This window comes from Peromyscus eremicus, chromosome 17, assembly GCF_949786415.1.
Source record: "Peromyscus eremicus chromosome 17, PerEre_H2_v1, whole genome shotgun sequence".
NCBI classification, from domain to species: domain Eukaryota; kingdom Metazoa; phylum Chordata; class Mammalia; order Rodentia; family Cricetidae; genus Peromyscus; species Peromyscus eremicus.
The window spans coordinates 30,638,653-30,660,423 of record NC_081433.1 but is presented as its reverse complement, the minus strand read 5'-3'; the positions used below and the strand labels follow the sequence as shown (position 1 = coordinate 30,660,423).

The following is a 21,771-nucleotide window of genomic DNA, read 5'->3' as shown; positions in this document are numbered from 1 at the left end:
TAAGAATATTTATATGATTTAATTTGAGAATATGACATCTTTCTCAGATGAGACCATTACAATTTTCAACAACAGAGTACTTTGCCATTTAGGAAGATCAGAGTTCTTCATTTTATGTTAATGCAAGCAAATAGAAATATTTGGATTTTTATATAACTGTTTGATAAAAAACTTACCTATGCTTTATAATTATTGTCAGTACTTGTGGTTTTTTAAAGGGCCTCCTGGACCCCCAGGTGAAAAGGGAGACAGAGGACTCACTGGACAAAGTGGTCCACCTGGCATTCCAGGTAAAATAGATAAGGATATAGTAATCACTTAATACCACAAGGTTGAATGATGTGTATCCATGTTTGTGTTAAGGAGAGAATATCTATTCCATCTTTTCTGTGGTGTATGTGTGTGTGAGTGTTTATAAATCCTCTCACATGCTGGCAAATATAATGTATTCTAGCATCCTAATCACATGACAAATTGAATGGTAAGTATTAATTCATTTAAAATATTTTATTATTTTGTGTGTATGTATGTTTTGGTTGCACATATGTCTATGCACAGTGTACATGCCTGGTATTTTCTTAGATGTGAAAAGGGTATCTTATCCCAGAGAATTTGAGTGACAGATAATTGTTAGTTGCCATTTGGGTTCCAGGAATCAAACATGGGTCCTCTGGAAAAGCAGTAAGTCCTCTTAACTACTGGGTCATATCTCTAGTCCAAGCACTAATTATTGATTTTTGTAGAACACTTAACGTTTTAGTCAGAGTTACTACATAAGGTTGTTTATGAGTCTGAGGGGCTTTCCAGGGAGACCATATACAGGATATAGTGCACATAAAGCTATTAGGTAAAGGAGAACAAGAAAATCGCATTCCTGTTGGATTAATTTGCAAGATATGATTTTTCAAGATATAGATACATTCATGAGAATATAGATCTTGTGTATTCCTTGACTGCACTATACCAGTTAAACTTCCAGAACTAAGAAGTAAATAAAGGAGACAAGATGAGTGACTTTTGTCTTGGCTGGCAGCCACTTTCTGTATTGTATTTTATGTCGAGAAAAATTGTTCTGAATTATTTTCCTCTGAGGATGTTGTAGGCATGAAAGCAGTGTTTTGAAAGAAGATAATGGAAGACACAAAAAAGGAGAGAGGACATGAACTTTCTTTGCTCAAAAAAAAAAAAGCAAAAACAAAACCCCTGAAACCAACAATAACAATAATGTGGTTGCCATGCCATTCAAATGCCATCCTTTGCAAACAAATTCCCTGCACACTGTTTGAAAGTAAAATAGACTGAATGGTCTAAACACAATTAGAAAGGCCGACTGGCCAGAAATTTACCTAAATACCTTGGATCCCATCTTAGTTTTCCCCTTTAGATGAAATAAATGTTGTTCTTTTCATAAATATTTTGACTAGCCACATTTACATGAGAAAAATACCCAAAGCTGAAAAGTATGAATAACATGTATCATACAAGTACATCATTTTGTATTTTATACTTAAAAGAAAATGGCTTTAAAAATCTTTATCTATCTGTCTATCATCTATCATATATATATATATATATATATATATATATATATATATATATATATAGTGTGTGTGTGTTCATCTTTCTGTAAGTAGTGTGTGCTTTTGACAATAATGACAAATAAGTATTTTTATCCAATAAAGTCCTTCTTCTTGTTGAAGGCTCTATACATCTTAAGAAATATGCATTCATATCTTATTAGGAGAAGCAACCAACATTATTGTATCTGCCCAAGCCACTGTCACCAAGATCTGGAAGAAGCTGACCCCTACTATGAAGCATAATTGCTAAAGCCCTATAGCGCAAACACAGAAAGTCAGTGTGGCCCATGATTTGCTGTACAAGTATTGCCTTGAAAGCATTATTCTCAGTTTCTGATCTATGGGTGTGTGAGATAAAATAGGGTTTGAACTTTTCAGCTTTTATTACTAGTATAAACAGACACCACGTCAAACTAATATACCGTGTCTGAGTCTGACATCAAGAAAGAACGCTGGCCGCAGCAACAACAGCAGCAGCAGCAGCAGCAGCAGCAGCAGCAGCAGCAGCGGTAGTCATAACAGCAGGGTAAACACAGCGAGGAGCAAAGTCACTCAGCAAGCAGTCCTAACTAATCCTCACTGCTATTTTATCACTGCTGTGTTGTTGCTGGAAGGTGAAATGCACTCCAGGAGAGGATCTTCCTCCTTAGTTAATTCTTCTTAGACATGCCCTCACAGGACCCTCTGACCCCAACACAGACAGGGCCTTCTCTTTTAGTCAAATTCCAGATCCGATCAAGTTGGCAGTCAAGATAAATAGTAACAACAAGGGTTTAGTTTATTTCTGATGACACTGCTCATTTACACAAATAGACACTATGCTGTTTCCTCATATAACAGTTAATTATAGGTCTTGGTACGTAATACCTTTTTCAGGTAGAGAGTTGATATTTGGTTTGATGCATAACAACTACATCAAACTATCCAAACTGCAAAACAGATAGAATTCTTCCCCACTTAATTGCTATATTATGCTCAGTGTTCTGTCTGGTTGCTTCAAATTTGATACCAAAATCGGGAACTAAAGATAGATGATGATCAATCATAATTCTGCCTTCATCAAAGCCCCACATATAAAGCCATTTAACAACTCAGCCTAACAAACACCTACTCCCACATTTTATAGTACCGTGTCTTGGAAATACGTCGAGTGAATGTTCTATTGCTTTTTCCTCTAAAAATATATACTGGGCATTTGTTGCATGTAATATCATATGGAGAACAAGGAAGCAGCCATAGCATCTGCCTTCATGGAGATTGCAAAATGATAAATTATGTCCTATTAGTAAACAGTTCTGATGGTATTGGTTAGTTAATAATACATTGATAAGATCAGTGCTCCTTGTGATGCCTTCAACTCACAATAACACTACCAGACTTTATTATCTGAGAACTTTAGGGGGGCATCTTACATGCAAACCACATTCCTCAGTAACTGAAAGTACAGATGTCAGGCTGCATAAGGAAGGAATGGCTAAATGTCAGTGTACCCAGGTAGAGTAAGTTAAGCCATTTTAGATTACACGCTAAAAAATCAAGTGAATATACACTATGAGTTATACATGCAACATTTGGTATATATAGTGCAATATATACATTATATATAGTACTCATTGCATAAATATACAGATTTATAATGGCCCACCTTTACTATAACACCATTTATTTAGATTACATGCCTAATTTCTGTTAGAATGAACATTTTATAATGAGTTGAATAACATTTCTTAACTATTTGTCATCATATATTTCTTCAAGTTAACATTTTTAGAAGACAATTTATCAAGTTTTAGGTATATTTATAAATGCACAGAAAGTATTTTTCAATAGACTAGATACATGTAAATTATACTTTCTGGATCTTGTAAACAAAGGCAATATTTGTAAATTTTGACATTGAAGAAAGAAGTATAATCAATTTCTCATAACATGCCTCCATGGAGGATCCAAATGATAACTGGATTAATGGATTCCCAGTGAACTGATAATAACACTGAAAACAGGGTAAAACAGGACACAGACTGTTTTATGTTAGCTTATGTTAAATTTCTTACTCTACAATAAATATTTTATTCCATAACAGTAGGTTTTTCTACATATGGAGTTTTTACAGTCATCTTATAGATAAAAGATAAAATAATGAGAATTTCCAGATTTCAGTGTGTGTGTGTGTGTGTGTGTGTGTGTGTGTGTGTGTTTGTGTATTTCATACCCATAAATAATTCAAGGTTTTAGTGTTTAAATAAACACTCATTGACACTTCTTATTACTTGTATTGTGTTTTTACTAATGTGAATATTAAAAGTTCAAGCTTCAAAAATATCTGTCACTTGAAGTTTTCTGATAGATGGTAGTAGTTTTCTGGATAAAAAGGAAAATTTTGTGTTCTTAGTTTACTGACAATGTGCTTTTCATTGACTATAACATACTCATTGCAACATGTTTATGTCATTTATTATATTATCTTTCAACTGGATGCATGAATGATAGGAAAAATGTCATACTCTCCTCGGAGATTCACTTACTTCATTCATTGGCTGCTCAAATATATTTGAAAATGAACTGCTAGCCATTTTTGTTTTCTTTATTAACCATGCAGGTCCTCCAGGCCTTAAAGGTGACCGGGGGCTCACAGGCCTCCCTGGAATGCGCGGATACCCAGGGGCACCTGGAAAGGCGGGGAGGTCAGGTATTGTAATGCTATGCTTGTTATCACAGAATATGCCAGTCAACATTGGATCATTGATAATGTTTCTAAAATACTCACATAACAAAGAATTTTCCACATAGAATAGTATCACTTACATAGTTCATTTTATACTCTAAAATAAGTTGAAAATAATTTTTGCCCATCAGAGGAAAATTCCTATGCTCCAAAAGAAAATAATTCTGTATACAGGTCATATCAACACACACACACACACACACACACACACACACACACACACACACATACACACAATCTATACATTTTATAAGTTCATAGCTCCTTATGAAGAATGCTCTCCACCATGCAGTAAGTAGAGTGGAAAGACTATCAACAAAAAGAAGCAAACAGTATAAATAGTCTTTTGAACACAGTTGGCAAAACCTTGGTAAGTCCCAGTTGAAAAAGTACTTATAACAAAATAAATGGATTCATTTTACTTACTAGTGCATAATAATCAACACTGCACAGCTAACAATCATTATTACCACTGATTCTATGAAAAGACTGGTATTGGACTGTGTTCTTTATACAACAACATTAGTTGGGAATAAGGTTAGTTTCCCATTTTCAAATCAAAGTAATACAAAAAGAATACAGTCCATATTGTTTTTAGCACTTTTAGGTTTATCAGAAAATGTCAAGGAAGGCATACAGTTCTCATACACCCCTCATCAAATACACATCTGTCTTTACTTATAACACCTTGCCTTGATGGAACATTTGACACAAGTATTAAACCAATAGTGGTTCATCATTATTAGCAAAAGTCCATTGAGGACATTGGGGTTCACTCTTTGTGTTCCATATTGTATAAAGTCTGACAAGCGTATAATATTTTATCTCTACCAGCATTACAGAATAGTCTCTTAATCCCAAGAATACCCTGTGATCCACCTAAATACTATGAACTCTCCACCCAACCTCTACCACCCTTCAGTATGTGAATGGATAAACAAACTGTGAAGAAGGTAGAAAACAGAATCATAATTAGTGAGGAAGAGAAAGGGATTATCGGGTCACAAAGTGATGTGGAGAAATCGTGAATGCATATTGCCAACTGAAAGAAGCTGGTCTGAAAATGCTAAAACTGGTGATTCTAACTGTGTGCACTTCTGGAAAAGGCAAAGTTATGGAGACAGGAAATACATCCATGGTTGGCAGGTGTCTAGAAGAGGGGCCATTTTGGTTAGGCTGATGATGGTGTATTCTTGGCACTGGGGTCCTCTTCTTTGTAACACTGGTGGAGACACCACTGTATGTAGAGAAACACTGTAGTCATATGACTCTTTCTCATTCCTAAGTATGGAATTCAAGAAGAACTTTTTTAAATAAGTAAAAAACAAGCAAATTATAATATGATAAAACAACCAAACAAGAAAAAAGAGCCAAAGAAAAAGAACAAGAAAAACATATATACACAGAGACGCATATATCTGCATACACAGAGTCCCATAAAAACCTCAAACTGGAAGCCATACTATAAATACAAAGGACCTGTAAGTTTAAGGAAAAAAAATCCCTGACATTATGAGACAAAGAACTCCCAAAGATGTCATTGAGTTCATTTTGTGTTGACTGTCTCTATTTGTTTAAAAAATATTTATTTATGCATTTTTATGTACATTGGTGTTTTCCTGGCATGTATGTGTGTGAAAAAACTGATAGACAGATAAATAAATAAATAAATAAATAAATAAATAAATAAATAAATAGGAGGAGGAGGAGAAGAGGAAGAGGAAGGGGAGGAAGAAGAAGAAAAACTTTAGAAATTGAGTTTTATATTGTGGCTCTTTCTCTGTGAAGAACAGAACTGATGAACCATTGATGTCTTTAACCCTCCCCTCCATTTACATTTTTTAGATCTTTAAACCTATCTTCTTGAACAATCTGAAAATTTGGTAATACTCTTCATTAAGGAGGCATACTCTTTAAACTATAAACGTTGGGGTCTTTTGTGTTACTTAATTATTTTGGCAATTTAATGGAACCTGAAATAATTCACTCAGAACTAAGAAGAACATTTACTGATATAAAAGACAATTGCATCAGTAACTTGAGAATTAGTAGTTATCTTCATAGACACTGGTAAGAAATATGTAACATTTCATTAATGCTAAATAGTAAATGCTAATAATAAAACATCCAAACCATTTCAATTGACATAATATATGCATTTTAAGTGCTTCAAGTCTCATTCTATTTTATAGAATGTATTGCAATTTTTTTTTTTGGTCAACTAGGGGCCAAAAATCTTCTCTAAGAGGTACATAAAAATATTCCAATCAGAAATGAAGACGAAATATAGAAGTTCAAAATGAATAAAGTAATTCATATTAAAACCCTAAAATTAACTTTAAAATTATTCTGCCATGAAATTAGGTTAACAGTACAAGCTCAAGCCACACAAAATCTCAGCATGGAATAGGGTAGATGGATACAAAGTCTCATCATCACTGGATAAATAGCTCTTGTAATTGATATCTCCTAGGACAGGGTAGTAGAATCTCTTCAAGGGTATGACCCTGGGTATATCACCTAGGTTCCACAGAAGGCCCCACATCCAAGAATATCTGGGCAACACAAATAGACTTGATGTGTTAGAAAGAAAAAGAGGACATGAAGTTGGGAAGGTGGGGAGGTGGGGGCGTGGATCTAAGAGGAGTTGGGAGAGGGAGGTGAGTATGGTCCAAATATGTTGCATGAAATTCTCAAAGAAATAGTGTTATAAAAGAGAATGAGATGAGTTGTCAAAGTCCTTTTCTGTCATTTATTGAGTATAAAATCATAGACATCAGAGTCTAGCTAAGGTGTGAGAAACGAAAAACTAAAAGCATAATAGAAACTGCAGAAGCTGTTGTCTCGTAAGAAAAACACATTTTGAATATTGTGTCTATCTTTCAAAGCAAACGTGCAATGTAAAGAATTATCTTTCACCTCATGGAAGAAGTAACCTTGGCTTTAAAAAGTTTAAAGGCCATTCTCAGTCTCAAACTTAGCATGTGACTGAAAACAAATTTTTAAAGTCATTGATAATTTTCCATAGTCTGTGCTTCTTAAGCTGCATCTTCTGATACAGTTCAAATGGAAAGTTAAAGGGAAATCTAAAACATTAACCAGGATTTTGTCTTTCAACCAAATGGCACTGGAGTCTTTCCTGCGTTGATGTTAAAAGACACTCCTTGCAAGATAGGTATCTGATACCTGCTGGAAGAAGAATTAATGGTCAAACAGGACCTCTCTCATGAGATGAAATTGTCACCATAGAAATCTCCTCTTAGTGCCAAATAATTATCCCTCAGACACCACTATTTACAGTGGAACCAAGAACAAGGTAGCAAACTATTTACAAAGACCAATGGTCAACATTTCCACACTTACTGATAAGTTTGAGTCACTGATCCTCATGTAACACTTGGCCTACATCCTTGTATAAATGGGTGGGGAGTCTCATATCCAAATGTGATTAGACTAGAGGATTGAGGGACCATGGAACACTTAGGAATGGAGTCATCAGAATTCCATCAGCCCCTGAACTTATAAAGTCCTAAACTATGTTCTGTCACAAGGAAATAAATAATGAGACATAAAAATAAATTTTTAATGGGAAAAAAATAAAGATTCAGGAAGAGTTAGAAGACCCTGGCTATCGAAGGTGGTAAAAGGTAGAGTCAGATAGAAGAAAATGAAAAATAATATGTAAAAATTATACTACATTTCAGTATTACGTGTTTTGTGAAAAGGGGACATATCACAACCTTGTAAATAATTTTGGATGCTGTAATACAAAAAGTATAATGGGGTTTCAAAGGTGACCATTATTATCAGCATGGCATGATTATTATATTTAACTAACTATAAGTTGCTATAAATTGATATCTTATTTTGTGTTGTCCCATTTCCATTTAAAGCAAGTTCTGTGGAGATTGAGACCATGGCTCAGTGGTACAGCATGTGTTTAGTACACACAGGCCTTGGGTACAGTCTCCAGAACTCCAAAATGAAAAAGAACAAAGAGAGATTCAAAGAAAGATGAGTCCGAGAAAGAGAGTGAGATACCAGCATTTTGTGTTGACTAATTTTTTTCTTTTGCTGTTTTTTTTTTCCTAAGGATATCCTGGACCAAAAGGCCAAAAAGGAGAAAAGGGGAGTGCAGGCATATCAAGTAAGTTTATGACTTCTTGTTTCCTGTGTCAGTTTTTTTTTTAAATAAAGTTAGATTGTGATATTAGTGGTGTAGGCTTGAAACAAATGTTGAGGGATTTAGCATTGATCTGCAGAGTTTCTGTAGAAGCCAGCCACAGTTTTCTCCAAATAAAACATGCTAATTGGAGTAAAACAAATAGATTAGATTACATGTCTCTTTCAAACTCATTATGCACTTATATTCTGTTTTTCTTCTTTTTTTGATGAGCAGTATTTTCTAAAGAAAAAAATCACACAGAAAATTGTCCAATTTTCAAGTCAATTTCTACCCACTGAAGGGAAATCAAGCCTATGGATAGAAACAATCACAGTCCCCTTACACACTCATGAAAAGCTCACATATAGACATGTGGACAACCTGAAGACCTTGACAGAGTAATTCTCTGGCAGCTAGGACTTTTGTTTTGTTTTGTTTTTACTAGAACCTTGTAAATGTCGTATTCTATATCCAAGACTTTCCAACCTTCAGAGGAATAGATTTCACATCAGGGAGCTTCATTAATAGAATGCAGACCTCTTGGTGAAACACAGAAAACTTGGGTATCAGACATTAAAAGTTACATATTAGCTGAAATGGCGACCATTTGCTAGGCCACAAGTAATTTGTTATGTGTATAAGATGAATACACTTTAATGTAATCATTGTGAAGAGGAAGGAAGACCCCACTTGAGTTTTTAAAATCAAAGAGCACCTCCCTGTCTTCCAAAGAGAGTCTATATGTGAAATGTATGTTGTGAACATGGCCAGTGTGAGCCACAGCCACACCCTCCTTGTTCAGGGCTCTGTTTTAGACAGATCATGGTAAAGTCTTTATTAACAAAACCCTGATGGTTTTAGCTGTGATAATTTTTTTTTTTAAAAAATATAGAATTGGTATTTCTTTGTTGTCACAAAAAAAGTTACTTTAACCTAATACCATGTACAGGTGGCATAATTAGACAGTATAAGGTGATGACTGGGATGAGCCACTGGAGTCTAATTCAACTATGATGCTTTCAGAGTTGAACAACACGTAGGAGTGGTGAACTCCTCAGTACTTTTGTGCTCCCTCCACTGCTCCTATCGTATTAAGGCAACATAAACACATTCCCTTGTCCATGTTTTCTTTCAGGTGGCCACTTCTCTGCTGAATGCTTGTTAATAGCCATTTATCTTCTTTTTCTTTCATTCCATATAATTTCAGTTGATCTCTTACCAGCCCCCAGCCCTTAAGTCTCTGTGTATCTTTGTCTTCGTCTTTATCTTCTCACACTTTTATATAAAGTATCTTGATTTCATCTCATTTCCCTTGAGGCTCTCTCAGAGCTTCAAAGTGTTGACTGTAGTTGAGTGTGGCACATAAGGAACTTTGCTACTTTTAACCTGTATATTGAAAATCCACACTGCTTTCTGTTTCCTGCAGCTTCTAAGTGCTTCTAGTAATTTTTCGGCTAGGTCTAGAAATTTACATTACAAACTTAGATGGGTATTTTGGAGTTTGAGTACTTTCTTTGAGAAAGCCATAAGAGCTATTTCTGTGGATGAGTGTATACAGCCTCTTGATTCTTCTACATGTCTCCCTAGAGAGAATGTAAAGCAATTCTACAATACTCCAAAAGAAGAAATAATAATATGCCTACAATCTAACATAAAGGGTCCTGGTTTTCTGTGTTTAATATGCAAACACATGTGGTTTGGCCTCTTTTCTCTCAGTGATAGACATTTTTCTAAATTACAGAGATACCACAATTACCACAAATTAGTAATTTATTTCCCTACTCTTCAATGGTCAATACATTTTGCTTGCTTTGGTTTGGCTTTAGTAATCAATGTTACATTCACATTTTTATTTTGTGAGGATACTGTTAAATATAGGATTTGCTAGAAGTAGAATCAATAGTTCAAATGTTATATGCATTTTACAATGAGGTCTTGCAAATGCCTCCAAAATGGGTCTACAGATTGTTCTGTATGTAATTACTCAATTGTCCACATTTTAAAGATGATCTTTAAATTTTGTATTGAATTAATTCAACGTACATTTTAATAATTCAGGTATTATTTAAACATAATAAAGTAATCCTGATTTCCTCTTTTACATATGTGTCAGGATCAGTGTAACTCCCTGATCATATTGGGACAAGACCCTTTTAAGATCAGGTGGGTTGGGCAGAGCACTCCACTATCATCTCCTTAAAAGGCCTTTGACCTCTGGACAAGCCATCAGCACAACTGACTTCCGGGATCTTTTTGCACGTCCTTCAAAATGAACTTGGTTCCTGTGTCATATCATGCCTGACTTCTAAACATGGCTTCCTCTCCTGACTCTGGGTGCTGCTCGGGCACCCAAAGCCATATGTACACCATCATGCACTCTGCTCCAGTGACCCTCATCCCCTGTCACCCTTCACCTAGATGCACCCATGAGCTTACTAGTGGGATGTTCCTGCCTCCTTCAGACCTTCTACTGTTCACTCAACTAATCTTGTGGAATACAATTTAACCCATTTGGTTCTAAAAGAAACTATATGGATATTGATTAACTATGGGTTCTTTAAGCTCAAGAAGAAAGTCTATCCATTGTGTATGTTTCAGAGCCAGACATAACAATAAATATATTTTCTCTAACCTTATAGATATAAATATACCAGTTATAAACAAACCAGAGAAAACTATCCTAGGAAAATAATAGGGCTATACAGACATTGAGAGGAGATAAATAATCTTAGTGCCTTTGTATATTAAAAATAACTTTATTTTATTGCTTGTTTCACTATCCTACCTTATTATTCTCCAAATCAAATCACACACACACACACACACACACACACACACACACACACACATATATATGAGAGAGAGATTAAAGCAGAATTTGAATAATTTCTTCAATATATTTGAATGAGAAACAAACCTAATACTTCAGTAATTGCCTATTCATTTCAAACAAAACATTTTGATCTTGAAAAATCAATGTTTATTTTAATTCTATAAAGCTCTTTACATTTACTTGCATTTTATGTTTTAAGTGCATATACTGGAAAATAAATATTGAAATTTAAGTGGAGATATTTTGAATAAGTCATAAAAAGAGAAAATGCAAAACAAGAGAAGGAAAGAAAAGAAAATACAGGAATAATAAAGATATAAGATCCCATATTGTTTTCATGTTATTGCCTCTCCATGAGCTAACAGAGCGTATTTCCCAGGATTTTCCTTTCTTTCATGTTTTAACACTAAACCCTAAGATCCACAGCATGAAGATAGCAGCAGACTTCTAATTGTATGCCTGTGTATATCTCACTTTTTCCATTTTCTGCTCTGCCAAATGATGTCACTTCCTACCTCACAGGGTTGTTGTGGGGACAAAATTGTGTGTGTAAAGATGTTCTGTAAAATCATAAAGACCTATAAAGTCATAGGAATGGTTCACAGCAGTCTTACTGAACATAACAGCTGTTCTTTCCTGTTTTTATGCAGACATGTTAAATCTCTAATCATATTAGGGCAGAAAGAAAAATGTAAATGCCAGGAGCCAAATATATGTCTCCAGCAAAAAGAGAGATGTTAGAGAATAAGACAAGATTTTTTTATGTTAGATGGAAGAGCAGTACAACTGTGCCCAGATCACAAATCAGTGAATTTGTCCTAGCAAAGCAGAAGAGCATTAGTTATAAGTAAGTGAAGCAGTTAAACTGGAGGCCATGTCTGTTGACAGAGATCAGAACAAAATGTCAAATTAATAAAACAAAAATCTGGACTTCAAAACACTTGTCTGAGCCCACAACATTTGTTGAGAAAGTTCTGAAAAGGGTGGCAATGAATTGGTATTGTCACTGGGTAGTAGGGTGCATCTGTGTTTGCATGCCACCAAGATATAATCAAACCTGGTCCTGAAGGAAAAGAAAGGGGAATTAGCGAGTGTTCCTGATCCTCTACAGTATTAACAGACCAGTTATTCTGTGAAAACATCTAGAGAAAATTGGATTTGTGCCTGTGGCTTAATTGGTCTGTGCTGTGGAGTTTGTGTGACTCTTTTCTTGTGCCAGAAGGCAATGCTGTTGGACAATTTTGGCTCCATACAGAACGGCCCTGGTCCCAGATGTGCTGGCAGACAAATTGTAGGAATTCAGATCTCAAGTCATCTATCTTCCAAAGCTAAGCATGGATGGTAAAGTGTGGAATACTAACCTGAACTTCTCACATTAATAAAGAAGACTCTGTGTTTCCCTTTAGATAAAAATAGATTCTGAATGCCCCGTTCAAAGGCATCAATCATCCCAACTTTTATAATGTAAAATGAACAGTGGCAAATAGTATGTTCTGTTCCCATACTAACTAGAAAGGGTGTTTTTGTCAAGCAAGGGAGCCATGTGAGCAAACACTGCGAGGCACCATCTGAGAGAGTCCTAATGCTTATCTGTGGTGTGTCAGCATGCTCTGGTCATGATTAAGAAGAGAGATAGGATGTGAATTCACAGTGTCTTAGTCTGAAACTTGTACAATCATATGACAAAAAAATGTATTTGCTTTGATTTATACCGAGAACTCAACTCAATCATAAATAAACTTCTGATCTTTCTCAAAACATTCAGTCGATTAAAGTTAAAGCCTTCTTTTCCCATCACTAACTAATTATAATAATGACCATTCAGAGAATACTGGCTGTGTACCGGGTACTTGTGATGCGTCTTCATATCTAATATGCAGACAGCCATTGGGGTAAGTGCTGTTAGCATCACTGTTTAATGAACTGGAATCCAAGGTTAACTGCTAATAAAGGAAAATAGCACAAATTCAAACCCATGCCTGCCAGTTTCCAAATCCTCATGCCTCTGTGAAACGCTTCCACACTAGTCAAATATTCTACACATGTAAATACTACAAATATTTAATATGGAAGATTTAGAGGCGGAAAAGAGAGAGAGAATACTTGTAACTAGCAGTTCTATTTTCCAGAATGAGCCTTATAATTTGAAGATTTCCCCCCCCCCGAAGATAAAAATCTATAGAGTCAAATTCCCAAAGTGTACTATTGAGTCATCTTTGTTTATGTTTCCACCATCGTAACTACTGCACATGGTGCCTGCATTCTCTCCCTCAAGTCTATTACTCAGACACATTGTCTTCCTGGAAGTGCTCTCAAGACTTCCATTATCACTAATGAGAGTTACTTACATGCGCCTTGGGAAAAGCTACCTGCTAATAGTCTACCTTTATTTCAGTAACTGACTCAGTTTTCACATTTTCGAGTATCACTGGCTGCTTTGATGCCTCTTTGCACTTACTGTGTTTTCTTTCTTTCTTTTTTTTTCAAGTTCCAGAGTGTACTTTTCACAGTAGCACTATTTATGAGCCAGCAAAACGAGATACATTATACCAGAGCAGGAATGGCTCTCGGTAAATTAGACAAATGCTAACTACTTTTACGACAATTGCATTTTATCTATAGCTCCCTATGATTCTCCCAATTGTAAAAAAAAAAAAAAAAAAAAAAAAAAAAGCCATACAGCATTCCCCTAAATCAATACATGTGGTCCTTAATAACACTACTTATATGTCTTGTAAATAGAAACAGATTTAAATCAGCAATGGATAAGTAGTTAGCTTGTCCTGATCAGTCCATCTCACCAAGGACTCTCACAGCCTGAATTTCACCAGATACAATTAAAAAGAAAAAGTCAATATAATTCTATGCCGTCCTTTTACCAACATATTTGAAGTTCATCCCGTGTGTACAGGGGTTCAGAAAGAGAAAAGAGATGAAGGATGTGGTTCATCTTTCCATAACCTCTGAGGAACAAAGAATCTCCCCACATCCCATCTCTAGTTAGGAGCCACTGTCTTCTGTATTTTGGTGGGAAATTCTGCTTTATAGGAACACAAGATCATCTATTTTGCTCACATTAAACACCTTATAAGAATAGGTTTGCAGAGTATCACTTGGTCTCCTCAACCTGTCCTGTCTAAAAGTGTGCTACTGTTAGAAACTTAATCTCAGGTTCAAATCCCTAGAACAACAGCTAGCTTGACTGCACAGGGCATGTCCAAGGGCATCTGCGCCACACTCAGATGAGGGCTCGGTCTGTACATTTTTCACCGTTCCTTAAGGTACTGAAGTTACTCTCACTTTATTCTTCCTGTAAATCCATACACCCTGATGAGTACACTTCAGACTAAAATATGTGAATTCTAGGAGTTTCACAAAGCAATTTAAAGGCTGCTAATGTGAATTGTGTAGTAAAGTGACTGTGTTTCCTAATGATACTTTGTGGAAGTCTTAATTTTCACTTCTTTGGGATGCTGACAAGTATAACAGAACACAAACATTCAGTTTTCTATGCACAATATTTTCATAAAACTCCATATGGTTTATAGAATGAGTCATTAGTCTCTAGTAAAATCATTAAATGTTCTCTTATAAACTACCATCTAAATGAAACTCTCTCCTGTCACAGCCACATTTTTTAATTTTAATTTTTAAAGTATTTTATTAGTTCTCTGAGAATTTCATGCAATGTATTTGGATCATTTTTACCCTTCTTTCTCCAAACTCTCTCCAGATCTACCCCTGCTTCTGTACCAACCTCAATTTTGTGTCTTTTAAAAATATATCAAGACCAATTAGTATCACCCATATATTCTTGGATGTGAGCACTGGAGCATGGTCAACTTACCAGAAGAAATTGACTCTCTCTCTCTCTCCCAGCAGCTATCAATTACCAGTAGCTCCTTAATAGGGGTGGGACTTCTCGCCCAGTTCCTCCTCTCATGCCAAGACTTGGTCTGGCTTAAGCACGAACCAGTCTTGTGCAATCCGTCACAACCACTGTGACTTATGTACAGCTGTCCTGCTATATCCAGAAGACACTGCTTCCTGGTAGTCATCGACCACTGCTAACTCTTACACTCTTCACATCTCCTCTTCCCCAACGATCTCTGAGCCCTCGCTCCGTTTCTGATAACCACACTAACACCCATAGGAATACAACTTGTGCATCAAAAGAACAGGGGTGTTCCAATCACAGAAAGCAACCGTTTGAATAAATTTTATTAAAATTTACTAAGAAACCTAGTAGACTCTTAATGAATATTTTGAAAATTTAAAATCAGACATTATTTTAGCTGGCAGCAAATCTGGCTGGGGCTTTGGACAGTAAAGTAAATGCTCTGCCACTGAGTTGCATTATCTGTTACCTAATTTTCTCATGACTTGGACAAAACCACCTTATACAAAGAAGGGTTTGCTTTGGCTCACAGTTCAAGGGTGTCATAAGACATCATGGCAGGCAATTCCGGAGTTAGGAGCATGAGAAAACTGGCCAGGTCTTATCCACCATTAGGAAGCGGAGAGACACATGTTGGTGCTGAGTTTACTTTTCTCCTTTCTGTTCACTTTGGGAACCCCAAAACATGTGTAGGTGTCTCCCACAGTTAGGGTTGGTCTTCCTATCTCATTTAACACAATCCAAAAACTCTTACAGACATTCCCAAAGGTTTGTTTCCCATGTGATTCCAGTTTCTGTCAAGCTGGCAATGCTAACCATCATCTCAAACCCTTAAATAAAAATAAATCCATTTATGTATGTCTTTTTGTAATAAGACTCACTAGATAGCCCAGTTTAGCCTCGATATTGTAATTCTCCCATCTTGGCTTCCTGCATGCTGGAATTAAAGGTACTCCACCACACTATGCCTAGCTAAAAAGCAATCTTTTTTAGGAAGTTTTTGAGGCATTCAAATCACAACCTAGCAGATGTGGCGCCCTTATTTCCTATTTAAAAATGAAAGAAAATCTTGTTCTTTCAAGTTTCCCTTTCATTTGTTCTCTTATATATGAATACTCAAACACAAAATATAAGTGAAAACGGGGAAAGTATAACATGTTATTGTTCTTGCACTGTCAGAATAATCTGATTGGTCTTATTCATGGTTCTAGAGATTAGAAGTCAAAAACTGAAGTGCAGACAGGGTGGGTTTCTGAGGAGACCTCTCTCTGCTTGGCTTGCCAATGGCCATCATCTCACTGCAACCTCAAAGGCAGTATGGCCTCTGAGGATCTTGTGATTTTTCCACTCCTAAAGCACCAGCCTTATTGAACTAGGGCTCTGCATTTATCAAGTCTTTAAGCCTGAATTCCTCTGTAAAGGTCATAGCTCTAAACACAGTCACACTGGAGGTTAGTAGTTCACTACATAAAATTAGAAGGAACTTACTATAGTCCTAACAGAAGACATGCAAACGTGACCCTCATCCTCTGCAACGATGGAAGAGTGAATTAGTATTGACACTGTGTCTATGAGTCATCTCATGTCTGCCTTTCTACAAAGCTAGGAAGAGAGTCTTTCGGGTCACTTTCAACCAGTTTAACCTTGGAGGAAGCCTAAATTACACCTTATAATTTTAAGTCAAGTTGATGCTAAAACTTACAAGAACATTTTCACTTGTATTTATGTTTTTACTAATTTGGAAACTTTACATTTCAGTGATGTTCTTTAATATCATGCCATTTCACAAAACAAAAATTATTACCCAGAAAGTGTCACTTGAATATACAATAACCAATTTTTAAAAGGTTCCTGTCAAACAGAATAACCTTGGCAATCACTTATGTTCTTCCTCAAATAATTACGACCAATATGTTTGTGCTAGCAGTCAAGTGGGAAGAGAATGGTGGTACAAACATGTAGTTCCAGCATTTGGGAGCCTGGAGCAGGAGGATTGCAAATTTGAGGTGAGCTTAGGTAATATAGTTTGAGTCTTGTTTAAAAACAACAACGAAACAAACAAAAAACTGAGGTGAAGGAGGCTGGGGCAGGAGGATCTCTGAGTTCGAAGCCATCCTGGTCTATAGAGACAGTTCCAGGACAGTGAGGGCTATATAAAGAAACCCTGTTTAGAAAATCAAACAAACAAAAACAAAGACAAAACAAAGAAGCAAGAAACAAAACAAACAAAATCAACCCCCCCATACCTGAAATGAAAAGTAACAAAATGTAACAAAACTTTCTCATTAAAGAAACTAATGTATTAGTTCACATAAGAATTCTACAAGATGGATTTTACTTCATGAATGGAAGGATACAGGATGTATTAGGGTTCTCTAAAGGAAGAAAATTAATGGGATGCAGATATAGATCCTTCTTACACACACACACACACACACACACACACACAGGTGGGCTTTAAAATAGTAATATCTCAAAGAATTGCATCAGTGATCTGAGAATCTGATAGTCATTCTGACCTTAGGGCTGGGTGTCTCAGCTTTTGGAACAGTCTCACAATGGCTGTCTCTCTCTGGGGAAAAGGCAGATAAGCCAGTAGTTGCCCATTCTACAAGGCTGGGTGCCTCCGTTGTCTCAATCTGGCACTGAAAGCCTGAAGAATTCCATAGCCCTAGTCCAGGACAAAAGCTTGGAAACACTGGTTATGCTATCAGTGAAAGAAACAGCAGCAGCAACAGGGCAGATTAACTGCAGCAAGCAAGATGGAAACCAAGAGAGCAAATGGCAAGATGAACTTCCTTCTGCCACATCCATTTTATCCATGCTGGTACCAGGAGGTATTGCCCATGGTGTGAGTCTTCTCATGTCAGTCAAAGCAATCAAGATACTTCTTCAGGTAGGCTCCTCCTCAGGCAATTCTAATTTGTGACAAATTTGACATTAAAATCAAGTGTATACAGGAGTTCAAGCTAAATCATCTGGACTCAGTCTCTCTGCATGTCTCTTAGATTTCATATTTGTCACCTCTGTTGTGAACAGCTTCATGCTGAGCCATATTATTTTTACAACCTGCTAGCTTTTTCCTTAAAAAAAAAAAATACTCTAATTCATCTCTGCTTGGGAGCTGAGGTTACTCTTGGCTACTGTGTTTAGGGATGGGTGTACTCATTCCCTCACAATGCTCTAAATGCCTAGTAATTAGGAAGACATGATTTCCTTTTCAGAATCTCAAGGGTACAAGGACACAGAACGCTGAACAACCCTCACTGTGTGGTTCAGTAACATTTAGGAACAATCTTGCTGATTGCTCATTGGACAGCTATTTTAGCAGCCCCGTTCTTTCACAGTGGGAATGAGTTATAATCAAGTAACCACATTGCATCCTAGGAGCCATTGGTCTAGAAGTTACTCGTAGCCTGTAGGATGTATGGGAATAATCTCTTGAGATTCTGTGACATGCATGTGGCAGACTTGACACAGAGATTGCCCATTCATGGGGTTTGTGCCATGAGCTGGGACAGATGCTTCATAAAATCTGTTTGGGGAATTTGGAAAGGCAGAGTGGCTAAATACCTTTTTCTTATGTAAGGCGTTGCTGCTGCCATCACCTTTTTTAAAGCATTAAGCCGGGTATCAGAATTTTTAAGAAGCAATGTTAGAATAATCTTCCACTGTGCTTGGCATTCTACACTCCACTTTAAAGGCTTCCTCTCCTTCACTTGGTCCTCACAAATAGTCTTTCACTGAGGTTTCCCCATGAGTATTCAAGAATCTCTCAAAACCTCTGTAAAACCTGTTATAGGTGTGGTTGGTCTATGCACTTTGAAACCTGGCTTAGCCGACATACAGGTCAAAGTCTTCACTCAAAGACAACATTATATTGAACTTTAAACCAACTTTTCCTCTCAAACATTCTTACATATTTCATTGTGGTTTACGTTAGGCCTCATCACAGTGCCATAGGAGATAGTTGTAATAATAAATGCAAATGCAAACATCAGAACTGCTTTGTCCATGGTTATAAGGCCAGTGTATAAAACAGTTGGGACTAGAAGCTATTCTCTTTGGCTTCCAGTTTGGAGAAGCATCTTCTCTTAAGACACTTATCTCTGAACCTACACTTGAAATATTCTTAAAGTGTTTGGTACTTTCATCTAACTCAGAGCCTGTCTTTTTGAGATCCACCATTCACTAGGTATATTTTTCTGTTCTTATTCCTATCTAAACAAAACAAGACAATCCACATTCATTCATATTTTTAGTGAGTTTCTACTTTGACTGCACAACACTGGTCAAACAAATGGAAATAACTATATTCCAGATAAGGAGAGTGGGTTCTCTGTTGACTTTTTGAGGTTTCAAATAGTCTGTCTCTAAATACTGCTAGGTACATCAGTGGTCCATGGATTATGGCTACTCCTGTTTGTAGATGAATTTCTAAATGGTTTTATTAAATAAAAAACATGGAGCCTAATATAGGGGTGAAAACCTTAGAGATCAGGGAAATAGTGAGAGCCACCAACCAACCTTACCTCACTAGCTCTGTAGCTCCCAAAAAGTGAGCTACTTCCTGTCTACCCGTGCTTTTATTGCTTTGCTGTTCTGCCCTCTCATTGCCTCTTAGCCCAGCTACCTCACTTCCTTGTCACTACCTGTCTGTACAGACCTCCAGGTCTCTCTGGTTGGTAATGGAATTAAAGGCATGTGTCACCACACTTGACTCTGTCCCTTAGTATGGTCTTGAACACACAGAGATCCTGCCTGATAAGTGATCAGATTAAGGGCATGTGCTATCACTGCCTGACTTTTGCGTTAATGGCTTGCTATTTCCTCTGATCCCTAGGCAAACTTTATTAACATACAAATAAAATATTACCACATCTGTTAGAATCCGATATAACAAGGACCACACACACATACAAAATTGACATCTACCAGTTCCATTAAGTCAATCAGAATACAGCTTGTGGAGATATAAACATTTGTGAATACAAACAAAACATAGCACACAATTCCATAGGAGTGTATATTGTCTTTCAATTGTCTTTACATCCAATTCAAGTTATGAATTAAACACTCAGTAATTGTGGGAAGTCACTTTCCTCTCATATAAATTGTCAGAACAGCCAGTAACTAGGCAGGTTAAACTTTAGTCGACCAAATTTGGAGCAATTTTTCTCCCTAAACCTCACATATTTAAGTCCCCTTATAACCTATGACTTTACAAAATAATTCTCAAAATAAATTAAGATTAACTTTAATTCTACTGTTTATGTTATACTTCACACATCAGGATAACTTGTTTTACATGTAATATTTGCAAGCCCAATCCTAAGAGACAAATTTTGGCATATTTATTCTGTATGAAGAAGACCATGAGAATTTCATCAAAATCTGTCTGAAATGTACAAATTTGAAAATGAACATGCAGGGTGCCCTACATGATACTTTTAAAGATGCTATTATTCTAAATGAGCCTTGTTCAAAATCTTAATGTGGGGCCTGATGATTTGGGAACAATGGGGCTTCAAACGATAAACAAATAGTTAAACAACTAAACAGCCCCCAAATAGATAAATTCTACAGTGCAGAATTTTGAAACCCCTCTCTTAAGTACCTTTGCAAATTAAGACTCACTTATAAATGGTACCAGATTGTTTTAATATGACAAATATCCTAATAAATGAGCTCTCACATTTCTACAGAGATATATTTCACTGAAGTTTTAAGACCCCAATACTGTTTTCATCTTAAGTATGGTCCACTCTCTTGGCAAGAGTATCTTAAAACCTCAATGATTTAAATATTTTGTATTGGCAATTTAAATATAGAAATAATAGCCTTTTAAAATCTTTCTACATTGAAGTAAGCTATTCAAAATTGTACTTACAATAATATCTAAGTTTACTATAATTTGTTTTGAAGACATACATTCTCAATATTTATTGTAATATTTGTTAAAGTGTGTAGTTGAGACCCATGATTGATTTGGGGAACTGATTCATTCCCAGCATAAACAAAACTATTACTGTACAGCTGACTCTGCAGACTTCAAATGTTGAACAAGTTGATTTTTAATACTGAAACAGAACTGAGCACCAACATCATGTTTCAAGGTTAAAAGTGCCTCTAATCTACAATACTTTGATGAAAATATTGAAAGTAATGTTTTGCTTTCTTATTCAAATTTCTGCCATCTCTGTGTTCCATGGTATTTCAAAAACACAATCATATCCACTGGAAATCTCAGAAAATGACCTGAATTAGAATGTATTTGTACATATTTTTAAACCAAAATTAGTTCATGCTGGGTTAAGGTGAGCTCTAATTCAGTGATTATATGAAAATAGGAGCATAACCAGAGAAGATCTGAAATACTTTAGCTACAACCCAAACCACTCAGAATTAGTAGGAGACAACAGAAGCTGAGAAAAAGCATGCAGAGATCCCACAGAGCCTTGAAAAAGAGGTGAATCTGTCAGCACCTTTATTTTGGTCTTATGACCTCCTAAACCTAAACCTCCTATGAGAGAGCTTTGTCCCGACTGTGGGCCAGGCAGGAAAGCTCTA

The 21,771-nt window shown here is 36.2% G+C and overlaps 1 protein-coding gene across 1 annotated transcript in view; it reads left to right on the top strand.

Annotated features, from left to right (window-relative positions):
• The window catches only part of Msr1 (macrophage scavenger receptor 1), a 57,191-nt gene that overhangs the window by 24,140 nt on the left and 11,280 nt on the right, over positions 1-21,771 (top strand). The window contains exons 6-8 of the mRNA XM_059245014.1: positions 219-290; positions 4,180-4,269; positions 8,399-8,452. Of these exons, the coding sequence (XP_059100997.1) occupies positions 219-290; positions 4,180-4,269; positions 8,399-8,452 (216 nt within the window). The remainder of the gene's footprint in view (positions 1-218; positions 291-4,179; positions 4,270-8,398; positions 8,453-21,771) is intronic.